Source organism: Acanthisitta chloris, unplaced genomic scaffold (assembly GCF_000695815.1).
Source record: "Acanthisitta chloris isolate BGI_N310 unplaced genomic scaffold, ASM69581v1 scaffold4684, whole genome shotgun sequence".
In the NCBI taxonomy this organism is placed as follows: domain Eukaryota; kingdom Metazoa; phylum Chordata; class Aves; order Passeriformes; family Acanthisittidae; genus Acanthisitta; species Acanthisitta chloris.
Genome location: NW_008668607.1, coordinates 22,664 through 45,003, shown reverse-complemented (window position 1 = coordinate 45,003; position 22,340 = coordinate 22,664). Strand labels below are relative to the sequence as shown.

At 37.8% G+C, this 22,340-nt stretch overlaps 2 protein-coding genes across 2 annotated transcripts in view; one reads left to right on the top strand and one right to left on the bottom strand.

The window, feature by feature from the left end:
• Positions 1-5,969, top strand: part of SGCG (sarcoglycan, gamma (35kDa dystrophin-associated glycoprotein)) — a gene marked incomplete at its 5' end in the record, with an annotated part of 41,915 nt that extends 35,946 nt beyond the window's left edge. The window contains 2 exons of the mRNA XM_009072951.1: positions 4,380-4,503; positions 5,796-5,969. Of these exons, the coding sequence (XP_009071199.1) occupies positions 4,380-4,503; positions 5,796-5,969 (298 nt within the window). The remainder of the gene's footprint in view (positions 1-4,379; positions 4,504-5,795) is intronic.
• Positions 5,970-12,942: 6,973 nt separating this feature from the next.
• The window catches only part of SACS (sacsin molecular chaperone), a 29,301-nt gene continuing 19,903 nt past the window's right edge, over positions 12,943-22,340 (bottom strand). Inside the window, exons 8-10 of the mRNA XM_009072950.1 lie at positions 22,334-22,340; positions 16,365-22,123; positions 12,943-16,174 (exon numbers count right to left, since the gene is read on the bottom strand). The exon at positions 22,334-22,340 is cut by the window's right edge and continues 2,770 nt beyond it. Coding sequence (XP_009071198.1) covers positions 13,174-16,174; positions 16,365-22,123; positions 22,334-22,340 — 8,767 coding nt within the window. The 3' untranslated portion in view covers positions 12,943-13,173. The remainder of the gene's footprint in view (positions 16,175-16,364; positions 22,124-22,333) is intronic.

Here is a 22,340-nt window from a genome sequence, read left to right as displayed (position 1 = left end):
AATTCAAGAGAGATGCTGACTCAAGAGCTGGAAAGGCCAAAAAGTGGCCAGAAGGAAGGAGTAAACAATTCCCCAAATTCACAAGAGCAAGCTTGTTCCTCTGTTCTGCAATTCCAAACTGCAGTAGGAAACTTGTTCTCCGTAAGATTGTGGCACTCTTTCTGCAGCTGCAATTCCAAACTGCAGTAGGAAACTTATTCTCCGTAAGATTGTGGCCCTCTTTCTGCAGTACTAAAACCATCTTTCCAGTGCATTGTGGTACTTACAAGATGAGTAATGCATCCATCCAACTCCTGCCAGAACAGGATGAAAGAAGAGATCAATATTCCTGCAGCATGCACAGGCAGTATCAACTGCCTCTTTACTACAACTGCAGCAGGCTGTCACGGCCCTCACATCCTTCCAAACAGCCAACTGAGCAATTGCTGGTGATCTGGTATCTCCATGAGTTACCAACAAGCTTATAGGAAAAAGGGATGCTCTAAACCTTTAGGTTGTTGGGATGGTTTCCGTTCCAGAGCCTGGATGCTATCCAGGTGTCCTCAGAAGACTTCTCACACAGTCCTTCATGAATTATTCTGCACATCTCAGCACCAAATTTCCTTGGCAGCCAGCCAAGACAATATAGTCAATTCCCAGATCTAACCAACAAGTAAGAAGACAGCAATAAAAATATTATCTTTGTTGTAATATGTTGCTTTAGTTGAAATAGACTATAGAAGACGAGTATCCAGCAGATGACAGAGCTATAAAATATTAGCAGGGACCACCTAACCCTCCCCTGCCTTGCATTAGCTGACACTGTGCAGTTTCCCTGGCTTCAGGGATCGTGGTGAAGGAGAGCTAAGCAAAATACCTACCCTGCAAGTGGGCCTAGGTATAGCTTCCATTGCTTTACATTCCATGGATATATCTACTTGAGTGACTTAATTCAAATTAGAAATGTGCTTGTGAGGGAAATCTCCCAATTGTCTGCACTCTCCACATCTTGGTTCTCATTGTGGAACTGTTTGGGGTATGTGAACAGGGTGATATTTAAATTAAACCTGAAAGGTATGATCTCTTGGAGAATGCCTAATGTGTTCCAGCCTGTCTGGGTATCCAGTTGGCTGGGTCAGACAGCAGCTAATCCAGAATGCTCCTCAGGAGACATATAATGGGGTGTCAGGTCCTTGGCATCAAATGTTGTGCTGTCCTGATCAATTCCTCCTGCACCACACCACTTGCTAATTGACCCCTGGCAGCTACCACAATACCTAGAAGCTACTCATAAGTACAGAATCCATCTTCTCAAATGAGATACAGGCTATGACAGATGTCTCATCTAGGACAGCACGTTACATAGATTAATTCTTCTAGATGATAAAGATCATTCACTCCATCCTGTTAAATGTAATTTATGTGTCTGTAATTTAAAAAAAAAAAAAAAAAGTGACTGGTAACAATACATTCCTTCATCATTCTAATGCACTAATCCAAATGAACACTGTAAAATGACCAAAAACTCTTAGACAATCAATTTCTGATCTCTTAGTCTCCAAGCACCCTCCAGCATTTGCATACAAACTGAATTCTTGCTTTGCCAAGACTTTTGAAGGATGCACATCAATGTGGGGACTGAGAAGGGACATTCAACCTCAAGGTTCAACTTAGTCATGCTGTTTCTACACCAGGTGCCTGTTTCCATTTCAGTATATCTGGACTTGAGGCACTGAACCTTTGAATGCTGTACAAAGAATTACATCATTAGTAATATTGACCATTGCCTTTGCTAAAATCTTGCACACAGTAGTTCCACTTCAGAGCTTCACTGTAGTTTTCATTGTCAGGAAGCTCTAATGACTTGCTTAATTAGGTAAATCCACCCTTAGTTAATCTAGAAATAGGTCCTGTATAAACAGCAGAAATTTAGGGTTGTGATTAATATAGGAAATGTAATTCTGCCATGTAATTTAAATTATATGTAAATCATATCATGAATCTGTAAATGCTTCCAAAGCCTGTAGGCTTCTTCCCGGCATTAATTTTGGTATAAAGTAAGAAATATTTCTCTGGTGTTTGATTGCTTTCCAAACTCCAGGTCTGATATACTCCCAAAAATCTGTCCGAGTGTGCCGTCCCGTGATATTTAATAATTTAAAAATCAAAATTTATGCCTGCATATATAGATTGCTTACATAGGTGAAATACTTTACAAGGGAACATGAGCTATTTCAATGTTTATAGCTTTTTGCTAAGACAAACTATGGCAAAGTCATATTTGACTACCTTGACACTAACTTATGAAAATATATTAAATTTTAAAGCTTGAAAATACAAACCTTGTTTAATTTTTCATTAAATAATACATACAAATGTGCACTGAAAAATATTCCCATGTAGCAAACCTCCCATATAAATCACTCAGGGAAAAACTGATTTTCCATGTCATAGAAGTGTAAATCTAGGGATCTAAAGCAAAAAGTCATGCAAAAGTTGTTAAATCCCAAACATTGCTTAAAAAAGATTGCTAATACTATATTAGTCATCTGATACAGAACAGACTTGTACTCAACATGATCATCACAGAAGTTTGTGCCATTTCAGTGTCATGGGGTAAGGCATTAAATCATTTTGTGGATATGGTCCCAATATGGAACCATGATGCAGTTATCCATTGTTAGGATTTTAAATTACCAATCTGGAGTTTAAACTAATTGAAGGTGACTAACCCAGGAGATGTCAGGGAGAGGCAGATCATAGAAACACAGTCATAGAATGGTTTGGGTTGGAAGGGACCTTTGAAGATCAGAGAAGATAGAATCTTCTGCTACCTCTGGTCAGCAGTGATAAGCCAATATTGCTTGAGCTATTTTCAGACTTGGGGATAAAAAATGAAGTTTCAGTCACTGAGCTCAGATATCATGGATTTAGGTTTTAAGATATCAGTTGGCTTTAGTTTCTTCAGAATTCAAAGATTCAACTTTCTCACAAGCACAAACTGACTTCTTTTAAATTCTAGTTTAAACAAAGTAACTGAAAAAAAAGGAAGAATTTAAATAGTCAGAGAAAATTAAATCCATAAGACAACTACATGAGGATTGTATGTAAAGTCATTTCGATCCTTTAGCACATGATTGGCAGTCAGGGTCTGGACTGAATACCTTGCAGAGGACCTGGTGGGGCACAGCCCTTCATTCTCCCAGACTGGCAGCTGTGGAGCACACGTGGACCCAACACAGCATCTGCTGGTAGTACATGTGCATACATGCATGTACACAAATGCACACAAACACACACACACATACCTCTCTACATTTCTAGACACAGTGGGTAAACACATGCAGACCAGGGAACAGGGATGCAGGTCTGCATTCTGCAGTATGGATGAAACTTGCAGTATTTGATATGTGCCCAGGGAATGTACTGAATAGGAAAGGTAGCACAGATATAAAGTAAACAAGGACCACCAGTTAACTCACTCTCTCTAGCCTTCATATTCACCTGTTTAATGTTGGCTGATAGTGTAGACTTCAGCCTGGGTGTCATCAGAAAGAGTGAACCAATATTCAGAATCAAAACCCAGTAGGTATCAACTCTGATCCTGTGGTGTTCCCGGTGTGTCCAGATGAAGCAATTCTAGGTAATGGTCAAAGCAAGCAATATAATCATTAGCCTGTTGCTGAGCTCAGGCTTTTTCTTTCCTTCTCAAGATTTTTAATTAGTACTTCTGTCCCTGCTACTTACTGTGGAAATGATACCACAATTCTGAAGAAACAAAGCCTTATCTCTTTGGAAAGTAAAAATCATTAATCCTGCGCAGCTGACCCGAAGAGATGATTACTCAGCTAATACAGTACCTTTCTGCCATCTTGTGGCACTACTGAGTTTGCAATTCTATTGCATATCTTTTATTTCAAATTAAGTTAGGGGTTTTTAGGTTTCAGGTGTCATCTAGTTAAACAACATACACACACTGAGTGAAATCTTGGTCCAACTAATAGCAGTGTCAAAACTCTTGATGATTACAAAAACTTTCAGACTGCACTAATTGTATTAATTTCAATGTCCTATTATATCAAAAATGAAAATAAATAATGTAAACATGGGTTTCAGTTTTAAAGACTAAATTGCTGTTATACTGAAATGATCTGTAGTTATGTCTGAAATAATACCTTGCATTTGTATTATGAATTAATCTATATTCTTCATTTTGGATACTTTAGTGATTTTAAATAGCTACCTTCTTTTTCAAGTCTGCCCGAAGAAAAAAGAAGCAGCATCTTTTATGTTACTTCAGGCAAGGGCCTGCAAGTGCTTGTTGAAAGTTAACTCATTTTTCAAAAATAAAGGAATATATAAGATTGTGCTACTGTCACATTTCCTCCTTCTGCTTTCAGGCTGGAATCACCCACTCGATCTTTGAGCATGGATGCACCACGAGGAATTAATATCAAAGCACAAGCTGGGAATATTGAAGCTCTTTCCCAGATGGATATCAAACTACACAGCAGTGATGGTGTGGTAGGTACAAGCCCTTCTGTATCCATAACTATGGTTGATCTTTCTGTCTGAATATAACTAATAACTTCAAGTCTAGTTTTCAACTTCTTTTAGGAGAGAGGACATTAAAATCAACAGTGCCTATAATAATACCATTACTTATGTAAATAATACTATCAATTGACGTAGTATTATATTAGTTTAGAAAAATGCTTTCTAATAAAACCTGGCTATCACTCAGCTCTTCACTAGCAGTGATCCTCAGGCATTTCAGTGGGGATCTTGGCCCAGAGGTAGACACTCAGCCTCAGAGTGACTAAATTAAAGAGTGAAGCTCTTCAGTATACAGGCAGGGACCTTGTCTGTTATGTTAGAATCATATAATGGTCTGGATTGGGAGGGACCTTAAAGATAATCTAGTTCAAATCCCCTTGCCATGCACAGGGACACCTTCCACTAGACCAAGCTGCTCCTAGCCCCATCCAACCTGCCTTTGAACACTGCCAGGGCATCGACAACTTCTCTGGACAATCTGTTCCAGTGCCTCACAGCTGGAAGAAATTATTTTTTATATCTAACCTAAATCTACCTTCTTTCAGTTTAAAACCACTATCCCCGATAAAGAGTCCCTCCCCAGCTTTCTTGTAGGGCTCCTTCAGGTACTGGAAGACTGCTATAAGGTCTCGCCAGAGCCTTCTCTTCTCCAGGCTGAACAACTGCAACTCTCTCAGCCTTTCCTCATAGGAGAAGTGCTTCATCTCTCTGAGCATCTTTGTGGCCCTCCTATGGACCCACTTGAACAGGTCTATCTCTTTCTTATGTTGGGGGCAGCAGACCTGGATGCAACACTCCAGGTGTGGTCTCACAAGGGCAGAATTACCTCCTTCAACCTGCTGGCCACACTGCTTTTGATGCAGCCCAGAATGTGTTTGAATTTCTGGGCTTCTAGTGCACATAGCTGGCTCATAATAATTTTCATCTGTCAGTCCCCTCCACATCTTTCTTCTCAGGGCTTCTCCTAATCCACAGTTTATATCCATGTTTGGGATTGCACCAGCCCAGGTGCAGGACCTTGCACTTGGCTTTGCTGAACTTCATGAGGTATCTGCTAATGAAGAGAGTGAGCACCAGCCTATCCCTCTCCTGTGTTCCAGTGTCTACCAAGAGCCTAGGTCTCAGAGCAGCTTTCTATATGACAAGTCTGGGTAAAAGCCCATTCTTAAACCTCTGCCTAGACATTCAGCTTGTTTCATGGCATGCTATTGCTTTATTATCTCTAATGAGCCCATTTGTCCTGCTTTTTTCCCATGCAGCTTTTGCTTGATGCTGAAACTGTGCGACTGCCCAAACTGCCTGAGGGCGCAAGGGGTGGATCCGGTATTTCTCAGGGGCTCTATGAAATCTGCGTGTGTCCAGATGGAAAGCTCTACTTGTCAGTGGCCGGCGTGGGCTCCACTTGCCAAGAATACAGCCGTGTCTGCCAGTGAGGCACCCGAAAACGCCTCACACCCCCTTGCCCCTCGGAGTTTTATATCACTGCTAAAGAGCATTACCGAAAGCAGATTTTTCAGAATTTTAAATACAAAGTACTTCAGTTTAGGAAACAAATCTGTATCTACAATTCTGGATTACAGGGTGTAAGGGGAAGAAGAGCACAAATGACATTTCGACTTCAGAAGAATGACTTGAACCAAACTACATGTTCTGTCAGTAACACTTTGTAAACAGCCTTACAGAGAACATAAACAAATAAAAGGAATATGTTTCCTTGCTGAACTATTATTCAGTCAGATGATTATGTCACTGGTCATATTTTTGAGCTCCATGGGTTTTTTCTCTCACTACATGTAAACACTTTCTGCATTAGTGGGTGAAATTAAATTGAGGGAACTACTTGAACTATTTGCTAAGACAAAGCATTATTTAGAGAATTCAGAAAGTGCCAGCAAATGGTCTATGCAATTTTATTCTTGCAATAACATAAGATATGAAAAATGTGGTATTTGTATAAGTTCTGTCTAAAAGGTGTTAAGTTGCTAATAGCTTTCTATTTTAATTTGGCAATGTATATGGTGATTTGCTTATTACTGAGATTCATATAAAAATAACTAATACACAAAGCTCCAGACATCATTTATACCTCCCAGTGTCTCAAATCTGTTCACTCTACAACAGAGAAATATGTTACTATATTTTATAATAGCAATAGTTTGTTCTACTGCCTGTACCATCATACTCATTTAAACCCTTTTTATTTTAGGATGTGCTGATTCAACAAGGCAATTTGCTCTGCCAGCTGGACTAGTAAAAAGACAAAAAAATGTGGCTCCAGATTGTCTGACACAAGGAACTGTTAGGGCGGTGGGAAAAAAAATCCTTTTATGCAGCCCCATGCAGTTTCAATTAAGAGGAATATTTCATTTCCATCTGCAGCTGTTGACCGATATTTCTGATCCTGTCAGAGAGGAACTCCATCACAACCAGAGAGAGTAAAACTGCTCTTTATTGTTTTTTACATTAGAACTTTGGATACAAAATAAATGCTCACCAGAGTTGACAAACCATTTATTGACCTTGTAGAGACCCACTCCCCTGTACAGTGTTGCACCGAACACAAATAAATTGTTTGCACACCTCTGGGTACAAGATTTGTATTTAATAGTCTGTTGCTTAAACCTCATGGGATTTTAATTGCTTTGATGCTGTTTTGTATATACTTGATAATATTATTATCCAGGAAGGAGCTGCAATCACATAGTGCCTTGGTGTCTATTTACAGGAGGATTTTAAACCATAGTTGTTAGTAAACCACATGTATGTCCATCCTTCGAAAAAATAATCATTATCTTTAAAAGAGGAGAATCAGAAGAAAAAAAGTAATTTTTTTTAAACTTGCTACTTCACCTCTGATGAGTAAGGGAAGAAAGCCAATACTCAGGATCCCAGGCACAAAAGCCTGAGTTGAGAAAGAGTCCCCAGTTAAGAGTATCTGCTATTATTGTGGTAAAACCCTGGGCAGTCCCTGCCTGGAGGGTTATCTTTGCAATTTATCCAAGGAGTGTGATGTACAAAACTGAAGCAGTAGGGTGGAGCCCACAGCAATTAATGCAAGATAGAAGAGCTTCTACTGGGCAAAAAGGAAATGCTTAAGCTGAGTTTAAGGAAGCGAAGCATGGTCTCACATGTTAGTTGGAGAGTGTTCCAATTACTAATATATTCCTTAAGGAAGAAGTAGGAAGCCACGTGTCTTCCATATCTGAAATCCCTTTCCCTGGGCTTAGACTCACTTACACACTCCTATCTTGAGGTGTGAGTCCAAGGCTCTTGGCCATAAACAGAGGAATCTATATTTCTACAACTGTATCTCTTGACTATATCTCTACAACTAAGCCCTCAACTGATGCAGACTTTAACAGAAACCTGTTTTCAGCATTGCTTTAAAGTCAGTTTAGACAATTCCAGCTCCATGCACAAGCTTCTACAAACCAAATTACAAGCACATTTAGCTTGTTCATTGGATAGAAAGTATTAAAATAAAGGTGAGGAAATACCTTTGCATGTGCCAGATACCTAAAAACTGCTGCTACATGCAAGTAACTTTGAGGGCTGTAATGTCAACAGTCTTATAGATGTAGTATTAACAGCAGAACTGGGACTTAGTGATTTCAGCCATTGTCTAGTTTCAGGCATTTGAATTGTCACTCTACTTAAGTTTCTGACATCAAGGAACATATGTCCACTTCCATGTGGGACAAAACTAATTATTCACCTAATGTAATCCCTAAATCTTAGCCAGATACTGCAAATTAGTTTCACTCTGCCTATTCTGCTCACAATGGAAGTATAGCATTTTAGGTTACACATTTTCAAGCTTTTGTTTTGGAGGCACATTTTCAAATGTGATATGCAAGTTATTACAGAGCAAGGGACTGAACCCAGGCTTTCCAGGTATTGCAATAACCTGGGTATTTGGAGGCTACTTCTGTTGCAACATCTTACACTGAAGTTGTACCATTTTAGTTAATGTTTTAACAAAACTGCAGTATATAGCTAGGAAAATCAGAGTGCAGTCCCATGGCTGGTAACACTAAGCATTATGGCACCTCATTTAGCAGTAACTACCGCATTTCTTGTGGAGATAAACCTTTTGATTTCAGCTTCTGGACTTGCCTCAGTTCACGTGGATTCTGAGTAGTACCAAAAACTAACCAGGTCTGCTGTATCCTCAGATACCCATATCACCAATCTGCCCTTTTTCATTGCTTAAGTTTCATTCTTCTTTTCATTATGCTGTAACTTTGACATTGGAAATATTGTTGCAGTATAGAAGTGTTTGTTTTTAAAGCACATATGCCAATTTTTTGTCATTGAAGAACATTTCTTGGATTTTTTTTTCTTTAGGTGCAGTTAGTGAAGAAACAAAATTTATGCTAAAACTATCATGGTATAATCAGCTGATACTACAATCTGGATTGTTAATATAGTCCATATATCACTAAATTATTTCTGATGTCTCCACATGGACATCTTCCCCCTCTTTAATACTTAAAAATTACTGTTTCTACTTGAATCAAACTTCAGTAATTAACAGAAAATTCTGGCACAGGGAAGTGAGAGTATGCAGTTCCCCAGTTTATTTGCAAAAGTATTATCCAAATGGAGAAAAAAAAAGCTCTCCCCACATAGTGAAATGTATTGTGTATTTACTCCCTCAAAAAGAATTACTTACAGCAATTCTTGTAACTGCAATTGTCTCACAGTGGAAAAATTACAGTAAAACTTCATTCGTGATTGTCCAAACATGATCCTTTTTGTTTCCTTTAGTCCTTTAGTATTGACATTTGTCTATCTTTATACAGCTTTATGCAAAAGAAAATTGCGAGGATTAATTGAAAACAGTTCTTGAATAAACTTTATACATTTTGAAAACTCTGCTTCTCCTTTTGTGTTCAAATGAAACACAGCTTAAATGAATGTTTTCATTTTAAAAACAAAACTATCTTCCCAAGACTAAGAATGTGAAACGTAATTATTTAAAAATCTGCACAAAAATCTTGGCTCCAACTAAAAATTTACTTTGCAGAATTTAGCCAATGCTTTACAATTAGTTTTCATTGAACATTTAGAATTCCTTTGTCTTAATCTGCAATAGGTGAAAGTAAGCAAAAAAATTACGCCAGTGCTACTGAATTAATCATCCAGAAAACAAATTAAAGAAAACAGTTTTGATTAAAAACTCATGGACAAATCCCTTCATGTGACAAAAATGTGTGTCTTCTTCAAATGAAAACATTTGCTTTGGCTGTCAAGTTTAATTATCTTTGAACTATTACTTCTGCCTTTGTTCCACAAGACCAATCCAGCCTTTCTCAAAGTGTTAAGATCCAGCAACAGAAAATCTCAAAGTTGGTACTACCTTCCTGCTACCCTCCTCTACTTTAGCTGAAGCAATTACAATAGATTTAGTTACAGCCTTGTTTAAAGCAACCCAAGTATAATGTGAATGCAATCCTTAGGGTTTGGGGGTTTTATCCTGTTTTCAAATCACATTAACTTTACTGAGGATGATTTGAGTACAAATATTGCGAAACTGCATTTTTTTTCAGAATAAACCATTTATTTTTCTTTCAGAAGTCATGTACACAAAAATCTATTTCCTTAACTAAAAAGAAAAACGAGAAAAAGGTATTTTTCTTGTCACTAATTGCTGAGACGAGTGACCAGTGCTTTTCAGAATAGCTGCCTACACCATTGTTTCAGGGGAAAACTTTCAAAGCTTCCAGAAGACAATTAATAACAAACCTGTCAAGGCTTATTACAACTGCAGTTCCTTAGATTTAAGCTACCAAAAGTATAGTAAAATCAGTTTCTTGTACCACTGATTTTTCTTAAACTTTGCAACTATAATACTGAGAGACAAGACTACTGAAGCTGCTTTTCCTAGATACACTGCTGGTACCTATGGAAGATAACTAGGCCATATACCTGAATGAGAAGACATTTTCTCTCATGTGAGCTTGTGCAGTGTGCAGAATTACTTGTCAAATGCATTTTTGTGGAATCTACATGCTAACATTTGCTTCTATAGACCCTTCCTTAAGAAATAATCACATCCTAACTGTTCTTGGCTTCCATACCCAATTTAGGCACATTTCCAGCTGAGCCAAAAGGAAGCACAAATTAAGCATTTATTTTTATTTTTAATCAGGAACTAAATGGCATTATGAAACCAGTTTCCATCACAGTATGGTTTCCTGGTCTCACAAGGCCTCTTTAATTAGACTAAGCTGTTACTGTGAGTTAAGCAAATAAGTAAAGAAACTAAGGGACTTCCAATTGAGGCACCACTCTTGCCTTTCTCTCTGCATCTGTATATGAACTTTATTGTTGTTATTCATAAAGGAATAATATTTTTTTTTCAGTCATTCAGGTTTTCTTGCTCTTGGTTCAATATTTAAAATTGTTTCAGACCATTAGCATCCTTAGGACTGGGACCATTTTCTTTCAGCACTCAACAATGTATACAAAATAAAGAAAATAAAAATACAGCAAAATAGTTTAGTAGTTGTGCACAGCCAGTTCAACCGTTCATACCAGTAACACTGGTAAGGCAATGTAAGTTGTTTATAAAATGCAGTTACATTTAAGAGATTTTCTTTCTCAAGATCTCACCTAAAACCAGGAAACCTGCTACTGGTTTTCATGCTGCTGCTATGCTACCTTATGTTTTGGCTCTGTTTAAAATGCAAAAAAACATGAAAACTGTTTCCTTTTTTTAGTATTTTGCTTACCCTGAAGACTATTCATCTGACTTAATGCATAAAACAAGAACCACAAAGGAATCTATTTTAAAAACACAGGGAATTAACTAAACTGATTTATTTCACGGCACATCAGGATTTGTGTTTTACTTACATGCTATTTATTGCAAAAAATCAGCAAAATGTACAATGCCTTTGAGAAAACTGCAAACATTTGTCATTGCAAGAAAAAAAACTATTTCCTTTCTAGCAGTATTTTAACATTTGTACAGTTATTTAGAATTAATTGAAGAGCTTGTGTATTTAACTATATAAAAGAAAGCTTGAAATAATATGTAAATTTAGCCTACTTTATAAAACAAAAACACATTGGACTGAAATACATGTTTGCATTTTTCTTTATTAAAATTATGGCACTTAATATTTAATAGCAGAAATCATAATAGGGCTCCACAATCAGAAGCAGCATCGTTTTCCAAACATCACATTTCTTCAAGAACAAGCCCTTTATAATTCACTCAAAAATGAAGCAGCCTTCATCATGATCTTTTATTTTTGGATTACCACACTATCACAGCTGTATCGGCCCTGAAACTCACTGCTGTTTATTCTTCTTTGTACCCTGTAAGTTAAAGTACAGTTTCACTGTGTTGTCAAGTAGACAATTGTTACAGCATCTCACTGGAAAATGTTCAACATTTATGTTCAATGTGGCTGATTCAGTAAAGAAAAATCCTTCCGTTTTGCATTATTTTCCATTTTTTATTTTTTAAATTTTTTACAAAAAGCTAATGTTGAACATATTGCATGACATTACCAAAAGTATTACAAACTATAAAAGAAAGAGTGCGAACTAAAAATCAGATTTCTCTAGGGCTGTAGTGAATAACAAAATTAAAAGAGCATTACATTGCAGCACCTTTAAACACGTAAAAAAACCCAGTGCTTTGTGTACACCAAAAATGGCTTACTGAACTGTACTGTTATGAGTGTTTGTTTGTGGAAAAAAAATATATATGTACACACACAAAGATACACACACGGGAAAAAAAAGAATCTCAAGCATTTAGACACCTGAAAACTAGGTTTTGTGTTCAAAAAAAAATCATAAAACACCATAAAATAATGTTCACAGACTTTTTAGCATCCACATGCATTTTTCATTAAACACAAGATGACGGGCTCTAAAAATAAAAGTAAATTAAATACTTCATTATTTTAAAGTAAATGCAATCAATGCATGACATGAAATTGTATGTTAAATCAAGTATCATTATTCAGCATTAAAATAACTGCACAAATTTACAGGTACTAAACTATCCTTTTAATTTACAATGTGATGCTGCAGCAAATTTATAATCAGATCCAGCTGATAAGAATATTACCATGAGTGACATGAATGTCCACAGAACACAAAAGACCACAGAAATGCTTTGGAGCAACACCTCCAAAGTTATTTTAATTTCCATCTCCCATTTCATTTTATGTCCAGTCTTAAGAAGGGTACACTGAAAACTGACATCACTGTTTCAGAAACATTATATTAAATGAAATAAATCTAATAAGGAGTTATAATTACAGGCCTCATCTAAGAGAAAGCTAAGCTTTGGTTATATAAAGTGCAGTTCAATAATATGCCAATTAATCACAATATTGTACATACAGCTAGTTTTTGCAGCTCGATTTCCTTGCAAATTCTAAAAAATAGTCATGTTTTACAGTTTGCTTAACAGCAGGCTCAGTCAAGAAAAAAATCCTGTTTAAATAAATTTCATTTCTAAGTACTTCAGCACCATCCACCTTTGTGCACTAAACTGCTTGGCAATATGTAACCTCTTGGACGTTCCATAAGCTGCCCAATTGCATTTGTATCCCATCACATGAAACACCTAATCTCTTGACAAAACAGGTCCCTAACCTCTTCAAATCTTTATACTTTTTGTTGTATAAAGTTTTCAAGTTTTATTATGATACAAGCAGTACATTCCATCACTCTCATAGCAACTTCCGAAGTAAACCTATCATTGGGAATCTGTGGAAAAGGAAGTAAGTCAGGATACCTAGTTTTTAAGCTATCTACTCCATAAGCCTCCAATGTCTGAACATCATTTGAAAGGCCTTCAAGTTGCTGACTGTACTCTTCTATTTTTTGTGCAAGGGCCGCTGGTTTTACGTCTTTGTCTGACTTGCCCTTCACAGCGTAGTCAGCTGCAATCAAGGCTAGTTTAGTAGAAAGGTAGCATTTAAAGCATACCCATTCATTGGCATTTTTATGAAGGTCATTTCGTGCAGCTGAAAAGTTAGCTCGGGCCTGCCTAAGCCATCGACGTGCCTCCACAGGATTGCCAACAGACCTGAATGTAGGTGGGACGAAAAAGCGTTGCGAGTAAGATGGCCCTGTGGAAGAGGGACACTTTTCTTTATACTGTTGCCTTTCAGACTTATGGCTTGTTGCTTCCTGATTCCACGAAGTATAAAATCTCTGAAATGAAAATTTATCTGACTGAAATCGAGAAGCAGAGGATGAAAATGGTCTTCTTGAGGCTCTGTCCATATTTTGATCCATAAAGGCCTGTTTTTCCATCCTGTTAATCTCATTCTGTAAATGTTTGAAAACTTCATTAGCTATATCAAGATTCTCTGCATTTTTATCTGGATGCCATTTAAGATACAGCCTCCTAATAATCTTTTTTCTTTCAGATTCTGGAAGCTTCCAAGCCTGTTCAATCACAGATGTCACTTCTCTTAGTATTTCTGGCAAGGAGTTTGACTTCAGCTTTTTCGGAGAGTGATGCTTTGAGGACATTGTTTTGTGGCTCTCTCTACCACTGAAGAGAGGTGGAATTGCCCTGGGTCCATGTGCTGGAAATTCTGTAGGACTGGTTGGGGTAGAAGGTGTGCTATCCCTGCCTTGAGAACTTTCCTCTGGTCTGGAAAATTTGTACAAGTCAAGAGAGCTCACTATTTTATACTCACTATATCCAATATCAATCTGGTAAATTTTCCCTAGAAAACTGTGACTTTCATCATCTTCTCTTTCCACTTCTTGTACAATGATTGCATAGGTATAAGTAGGCTGATATGATCCATATATATCTCCACCTTCAGAATCAACAAGGTAACCAACGTATTCACCAGGATAAAATACATTCATTGGATCCATAAGAAGTGTATAGTGAATTTCAGCTGGTATAGGAGTGCCAGGTGTTGGCAATTCAAGTTTTGATGGCTCAGAAGAGTCATACTTCACTCCTAAACTGTCAAGCTTCTCACTGATCCGGTAAATGTCATTACAACCCAGCATGGCAATTAAATATGAGGTATCAGAAATCAGGTTGTCAGTTGCAGATTTTAAGGTCATGGCTAATGCTAATAGGAAATTTATGTCTTTGCTGTCAGAATGCTGAATGTAAAGCAGTATTACTGCATTTCCATATCTCTTCAAGAAAGCAAATGTTTCACTTTTGCTGTGAGGAATAGGAGCAAAGCCTTTAACTCTTAATGTTGTTTGGAGCTTCTCAAAACAGGAAACTTTTAATCCTTCTCGCAAAGCTTTGCAAAGTCTTACTGCTTTTTCCTCATTAGCTAGAAAAGCATTGTCATTTTCATGCTTCATAATCCTAATGAGTCCTGTGATGAACTGCTCTGAAGACAACAGTAACTGTAACCTTCCCTGCAAAGAACACAATGCTCCAAACTGACAAATTTTGGGAGACTCTTCATCCAGCTGTTCTTCAAGAATACTGCTAAGTAAGCGAGGCCTCAATTTCTGAGGGAATAACATTATCAATTTAGTGTGGAAGCCATGGTCTTTGCCTAAGTAACACTGGCTAAGATCAACAAGCATCTGCACACCAATGTTGCCCTGGATTCTGCTTTTATAGTGGGGTGCATCATCAAAAACTAAGATACTAGATTTTACCAACCTACCATCTTGACTGGGAAGGTAAAGGACAAATTCCCTCATATTCTCAAGGTCATTCCTAACCTTTACAGAATCATTCTGAAGACTTTTGAACAGGCCTGAAACCACTCTTTTAACTGTGCGCATTTCATTAGGATCCAATTGCTTTCCTTCTGAGCTCTTATATATGCGACCTAGAACTTCAACATACTGCTTTGTTGAAATAATATCTTCAGTACCCAAATGTTTAAATAACTGATGGAAAGTACCAAGTTCTAAAGGAAGTTTGTAAAGATAAGGCTTAAAATCAGATTCATACTCAAGGTTTATTACCACCTCTTCAGGCTTAAGGAGCTTCCAACCTTCTTCCACCATCACAAATGAAACTCCTCGAAGCTGAAAGCGGAATTCCCTCTTCTCTGTACTAAGAAATTCATAAATGCTTCTTAGGACCTTGGCCCTAGTTTTCACCATGTCGTCATCCAAAGTTGTTATATTGCATATGTTCCTGCAGTTATTGATAACTTTGTCCAGGGGAGGGTCCAAATTAACATTCAACATGGTCAAAACTTGCTCAAGTTGTTCTTGTGCACCAAGACTACTTCCCTCTTGCTCTTTGATGCTTAAAGGTGTTGCTTTCTCAGGAAGAATAGGACACGAAGTCCACAGCAACTGCAACACATCAGTCTGTTTGAATTTAGGATTCACCTGTGCCCCATTGAATCGTATGAGTGGAAGCGTCCCATTAACTTCTTGATACTGAGGATGAAATCTAACAAATTCTGCTGGAGCTCGTTCAGGGCACAGAAAAGGAATTAATGACAATTCTTTCAGAAAGTTTCCTGAAAAAAGATCAGCTCTTTCTTGAAATATGTGATGAAGGAGGACATCGACAGTATTCTGCAGTGTTTCTTTAGACCAGTTTTCTGTATTTGCTCGCATGCTGATTTCCTTAGCAAACTGTAGTAACTGCTGCTGTGAAATGATGAATTTCAAACCAATATCAGAAAAGGAATTAATGACAATTCTTTCAGAAAGTTTCCTGAAAAAAGATCAGCTCTTTCTTGAAATATGTGATGAAGGAGGACATCGACAGTATTCTGCAGTGTTTCTTTAGACCAGTTTTCTGTATTTGCTCGCATGCTGATTTCCTTAGCAAACTGTAGTAACTGCTGCTGTGAAATGATGAATTTCAAACCAATATGTCGTAGAAAAGCATGATGGAATATGCCGCTTGATTTTTCGGTTTTGTAAGTTGCTCTAGCTTCTTAAAAAAATCCTGAGGTATAAAGAATTTTTCAGGAAGCATAACTTCAAAGACTTTTACAGTCCTGTCATAAAAATATTTTGCAGGTTTTAACCTATTGCTTGCATCATGAATGATCAAAATGCTTTCAAGCTTTTCAAAGAGCTGTTCTTTCATTTCTGAAGTTTCTTCAATGCTAGTTAGCCTATTCTTTAAGTAGATCAAATGCTCTAATTTCGCATCATAAGACAGACTTTCAATTTTTGGCAAAAGATGTTTCAAGTACACTTCAAGATCATCCACGGAGACACAGCCAAGCATGGTATACAAATCTTTCAAATGAACCTTCTCTTCAAGAAAAGCTGATGAAGTCGACTGTGTCCATCTGTCTACTTCTACTGATGGGATGCTTTTTGTGAGGACGTAACATGTCCCATATTTTGAAATGCTGATGTATCGGCCACTAATCGATTTGTAACAAGGAAGAGACTTTAAAATTTTAATGTCATCCTGAGATGTCAAATGACATAAATTGCAATTGAAGTACATTAAGAGAGCCTCAAAGTCACTTTCTGCTAACTTTTCAGTCTTAAAGGTTGATGTCTGCACCATATATTGTATAGCTTTCAGAATGCTTGAAGGATTATCTATATTTGCTGTACGTCCTGACAACAAAGGCACTAAAGCACTGTCTTTGGAGCAAATTTTGTTCAATGCCAGCTGAATACAGCCTGTTTTCATTAAAGCATGGAAGACTTTATCACTCTGAGCATTTGGAAAAACAGCTATATGCATAATGCTGAGAGGCAGCAAAACATCGCACTCTGGCACAACAAGATGATTAGCTGAGACAGTAAACTTTACACCTGGAAGCAAAGTCCAGTCCTTCAAAGTTTCAACAACACCATCGAATTTTGCTTGTGTATCTTCCTGCTCTTCCTTAATATTTATAGACTCACTGATAAAATGCCAGGCACTTTTAAGCCAAGATTCACTTGCAAAGTTTTCCTTCCATTTCATACAATTTCTAGTTTTATATTCTCTAGGCAACACAGATGATAACAATTCAGCAAAACTTCTGATATCAAACACTTTTGCTACTTCACTGCTAAGCAGAATATTGTTGTATCTCAAATACAGTGTGTTCATAAAGAGATCCTTGCGAGATGGAATGAGTTCATGGTACGTTGTCAAGAACTTTGGTCGCTTTGAATCAAAAACCTGCAAAACATTGTCAAGAGTAATAAGGAGTGGCAAACCCTCAATTTGGATTTCATTTTCTTCTGCATCTTTAAAACAGTAGTCAACCAGGAGTTTGAGACTATGGAAGAGTTTCAAATTTGTCTGCTGAAGACGACAGGGTAACTTTCCAATGTGGCAATTAGAGTCTGGAAAAGAAAATGTCATCAAAAACAATCGGACATCAGCAGGTGTCACATAGGTGACAGGAATATCTGCATCTACCAAACAGTGGTAAAGATTTGCAGTCTCATCACAGTTATACACCAAATTAAATCCAATTTCTAAGAGCAGATGCTTGAGTCTGTATACATTTTCAGCCACTGTCTTCCGCGTCGTGATGTTGTATTCTGTATTTTTGAGATGCTGCAATTCATCTTGTAGCAAATTGTCAAAGAATGGCCTGCCTTTGTTCACAGTAGACATGTTAACCCACGTGATGATAACAGCAGAATGCAGATCAGAACCATCAACATTGGGCGCTCGCATAACAGGCAAAAGACGCTTCAAATCTTCATAAATGCAACTGTAAACTGCTTTCACTAAACAATACCAATCTGGCTGAATATCAAGTCTATTAACTGGAAAAAAGGATAAGAACTTTTTTAAAGTGTCTTTCACAGCATGAATAGGTGTGTTTTGCAGCACTGATACTGTAGGATCAGTGCCTGGAAAATACCGTTTCTTCAGCTGAATCAGCAGTTCAACATAGGCCGGTGCTATCAGTGCTGTCATTAGACTACTATTCCAGTCACTTCTTACGCCAACACCGTTATCATCACGCCACAGATTTCTCCTTGCAGAATCCAGAGCAAAGTGTCCATTCACATGAAAAGGTAACCCAGTTTCTAATGACAAGGGTAAGAAACAGAACGCCCTGTGGGGTTTTTTGTAATTATGGGTAATGCAAGCTGCGACTCCACCACGTGGAAAGAGAGTAATGTCCTCATTTTTGTGGGCTGAAACCACGCTTTTGGATACCTTTTCCATGGCAGAAAAGCCCGACCTGTTACAAATTAACCAAGTTGTAAGATTTCCTTCAGAGTCTTCAGTATCCATAGTGTAAGTAATCTGTTGCACAGGTATTTCACTTAGCTGCTTCTTTTTAGTTACACTGTCAATGACAGATGCATGGAATTGCTTTCGTTTCAGTCTGTCTCCATCAGTGATTTTGCCTTGTACAGAATACAACACATTCAGTGCTCCTGTTGCTTTTTCTATCTCACAAATGGAAATTTTTTCCATATGGTTCAAAAACATTAAAAGCTCTGCTCCATCTGAACGAAGCTTATCTAAAAGATTTTGGACCATTCTATCTGAGCACGGGACTGAGGAAATTTCTGATACTTTGGCCATTTCTCCATTTCGAAGCGGAAACCTAAACATTGTACAATTATCCAGTTTAAAGTGATTTCCTAAGTAGAGGTCCAGTACATCTGAGAACTGTGTTCTGAAATCGGCATCTAAATCTCTAAACATGCGGCCAGGACTTGTTGATGTCGAACCTGGTGCATACCTTGCATGAGGATCAAAAATACAAAGTATATCATTGCCAGACAGGAAAGAAGGGCAATCAGTAATATGATAAACAGAATTGAAACCTATACCATATTGTCCAGTTTTACAGGGATTTCCCACTTTTGTACCTTTTCCAAGGTTCTGAATTCCCCGAATATCATCTTCTGTAAAAGGCTGATTGTTGTAAACACACAGTGCTGGTCCTTGAAGTGGTGCCCATTTCTCATCAAATATTCTATCAGCCGGATGCTGTCTAGGATCAAACACAAAACAGATCTCTGTAGCTTTTGCATCATCTGCATTCTGAAGGAGCTCTTTCAGCATTTCTTTTTCTGAAGGGTAGGCATTCAGAATGCTTTTAATTCTACTTGTTAATTTTTCTTTCTGGCCAAATTCTGTTCCAAGGGTAGTAAAACAGATATTTGATGCATATCTTTCTAAAGCTTTATGGCGTTTTGGTATTGCTCCAAGCTTTACTGCAACTTCTCTTGGAATATCACCATGACAATATTTAACAGTTGTGTCCTTAACTTTAATCCAGGGACAGTCATTGTAACACAAAGATTTTGCAGGCAGAAGTGCAAGACGAGTATCTGGTAACAAAATTTCACCATACTTCTTCTCACAAAATTCCTGCTTCTTCTCTCTAATGAGGCCCCATATTCCTTCACTAATTATTCTCCTGCAGAGCTGAAAGTTGTCTTCTGTTAGTTGTTTGGTCCCTCTTTCCTGATTTATTAACTCCAGAACTACAGCAAAATCTTCAACTGTAAAAGCCTGTCTTACACCCACACTTTCAAACAGCTCACGGAAGCTATTTTTGTATTTGTTAGGCAACTGATAGAGATAGGGTGCTGCTTCAAAATTCAAATGAAAAGACACTTTCATTGGCTCAGCGTACACATTCTCAACCAAAATAAAACTACAGTTTGTGAGCTGCTCAACTATCATGGCTTTTGTTGATTCACTCTGCAACATTGCTTCATGTAGATATTTGTAACAAGCATTAGTGATATTTTCTTGATATAATGTGATTCCATCAAACGACTTTGCAACTTCTTCTAACTGATTTATGACTAAATTTACAGCTGGTTTCTTCAGTAAACCCAAAAATTCTTTGACAGCTAAAGACAAAGCACCACAACCTTTAAAGGAGTGGGAATTTTCATTAAGAATTGGTTGTGTGAGGCAAACTATATCTTGATGTTCAGCAGTGAAAAGATCGGTTGCTGGAAACATCTGTTCAGGCTGAAAATCACTGCCTTTCCAGTGCAGTGAGAAGCCTGCTGGTTTGCTAAGAAAAGGAAGGAAAGGGATGGTTTGACACTTTGTAGCAAATTCTTTAGCTCTAGGATCTCCAGATTTTAGTTTTTCATCAATAAGACTCAATATAATACTGCTTCTGAGACAAGCTGCAGCATGATCAGTCTTGTTAATTTCGGCTACTGATTCTGCACGTTCAATCAGATCTTCCCATAAAATATCATCTTTAGCCATTCCCAACTGAACGAGTTTGACCAAAATAACAGGGTTAAGATAGTCCTGAGTGGTGCCATAAGGAAATCTTCCATCTTCGGCATCATACAACTTTGCAACTCTTCCTTCAGGATGGATCAGTCTTGATGGTGTAACTAATGGATGCCCATCCAATGAACAGGGAATACATGGAGTAGTACGAAGAATTCCTGAGAACTCCTCAACTTTTTCATTGAGAACATAACGCATCAAAGGATCACGCAGCTCGGCATCGATTTCCTGAACATTAGGGAAGAATACCTCAGAAAAGAACTGTTTCTCAGAGAAAGTGTTCTCCAACAAAATGTATTTGCATCCCGCTTCTTCAAATCCCGTCTTTACCCAGGATGGGAGATCTACAGCACACAGATTTTTGGAACCAGTTTTTTTAAGGTACTTCAGAAAGATCTTAAAGGCTGATGGCCCAACATCTGGCCGTTTCAGTATAGAGTCATCTAAAAACCTCACATTCTTCATGGAAACCCAAGATAAACCATCAGAAAACACTCTGATCCCTTCTTTGCTTTTCATATGAGCTATGTCTTCATAAAACCCTTGACAAATAACAGAAAAATCATCGTGTACTGAATCAGGATCTGGCCAGACTGCACAGTAACTGTAGTCAACTAGCTCACCATTGATTGCCATGTCACGTAGAACACAGAGGGCTTCGATGTAGGCTTTTACAATAACATGCCTCATGAATACCGTATTCCATCTTCCTTTTGTGTCTGTTTTCCAGATCTCTTTCCGATTTGAAGTAACTGCAAAGCAACCATTTATATGAAGAGGTAAGCCAGTTTTTATTCGCAGAGGTAAATAGCAGAATACTTCACCTATGGTGTTGCAATTAGGTTTGACAATCCACTTGTGATCCTGGGTTTCAGACAGCAACACTCCTATGCCACCACAGGGAACCAGACCTAGTCTTCGTCCGCTTTCATGTAAAGAAAATTTTAAAGCATCTCCAACATCCATGCAAGAACATATAAGCCATGTTGTTGAATCTACGGTTTTCTGTGGCAATTCATCAGCTGATCTTTTCATCTGTCCTGATTTAGCCATTTCAAAGAAAGCAGCTGGATCATCTTCGGTACCTCTGAAAAGTGGAGACTGTAAATCAGCAATTCGCCTAAATACATGGTGAAACTCTTCTACTACTATCTGTAAGATACACGATGACTTTGGTGTTTCAGTGGGAAGCTTTTTATTACTGCTGCTGCAGACTTTCATGAGTTTAGCTGCTTCCTTTAAAACACTTGCATTTGGTCCAGTCAAGGCTTTGGAAGAACACAAATTTTTTCTGATGGTGACAACATCCTGTGCCACGCCTGGATCATCTGCTTCAATTTTCAAGTATTTCAAAACCATTGAATTTACACTCTGAGAAAATATTATCAGTCTATGACCACAAATGCTAAATTCATCCACAAGAGAGTAAATGTCTGCTGTATTGCACTTGCATTTGGTCCAGTCAAGGCTTTGGAAGAACACAAATTTTTTCTGATGGTGACAACATCCTGTGCCACGCCTGGATCATCTGCTTCAATTTTCAAGTATTTCAAAACCATTGAATTTACACTCTGAGAAAATATTATCAGTCTATGACCACAAATGCTAAATTCATCCACAAGAGAGTAAATGTCTGCTGTATTGTAAGATGCAGACTTCACTC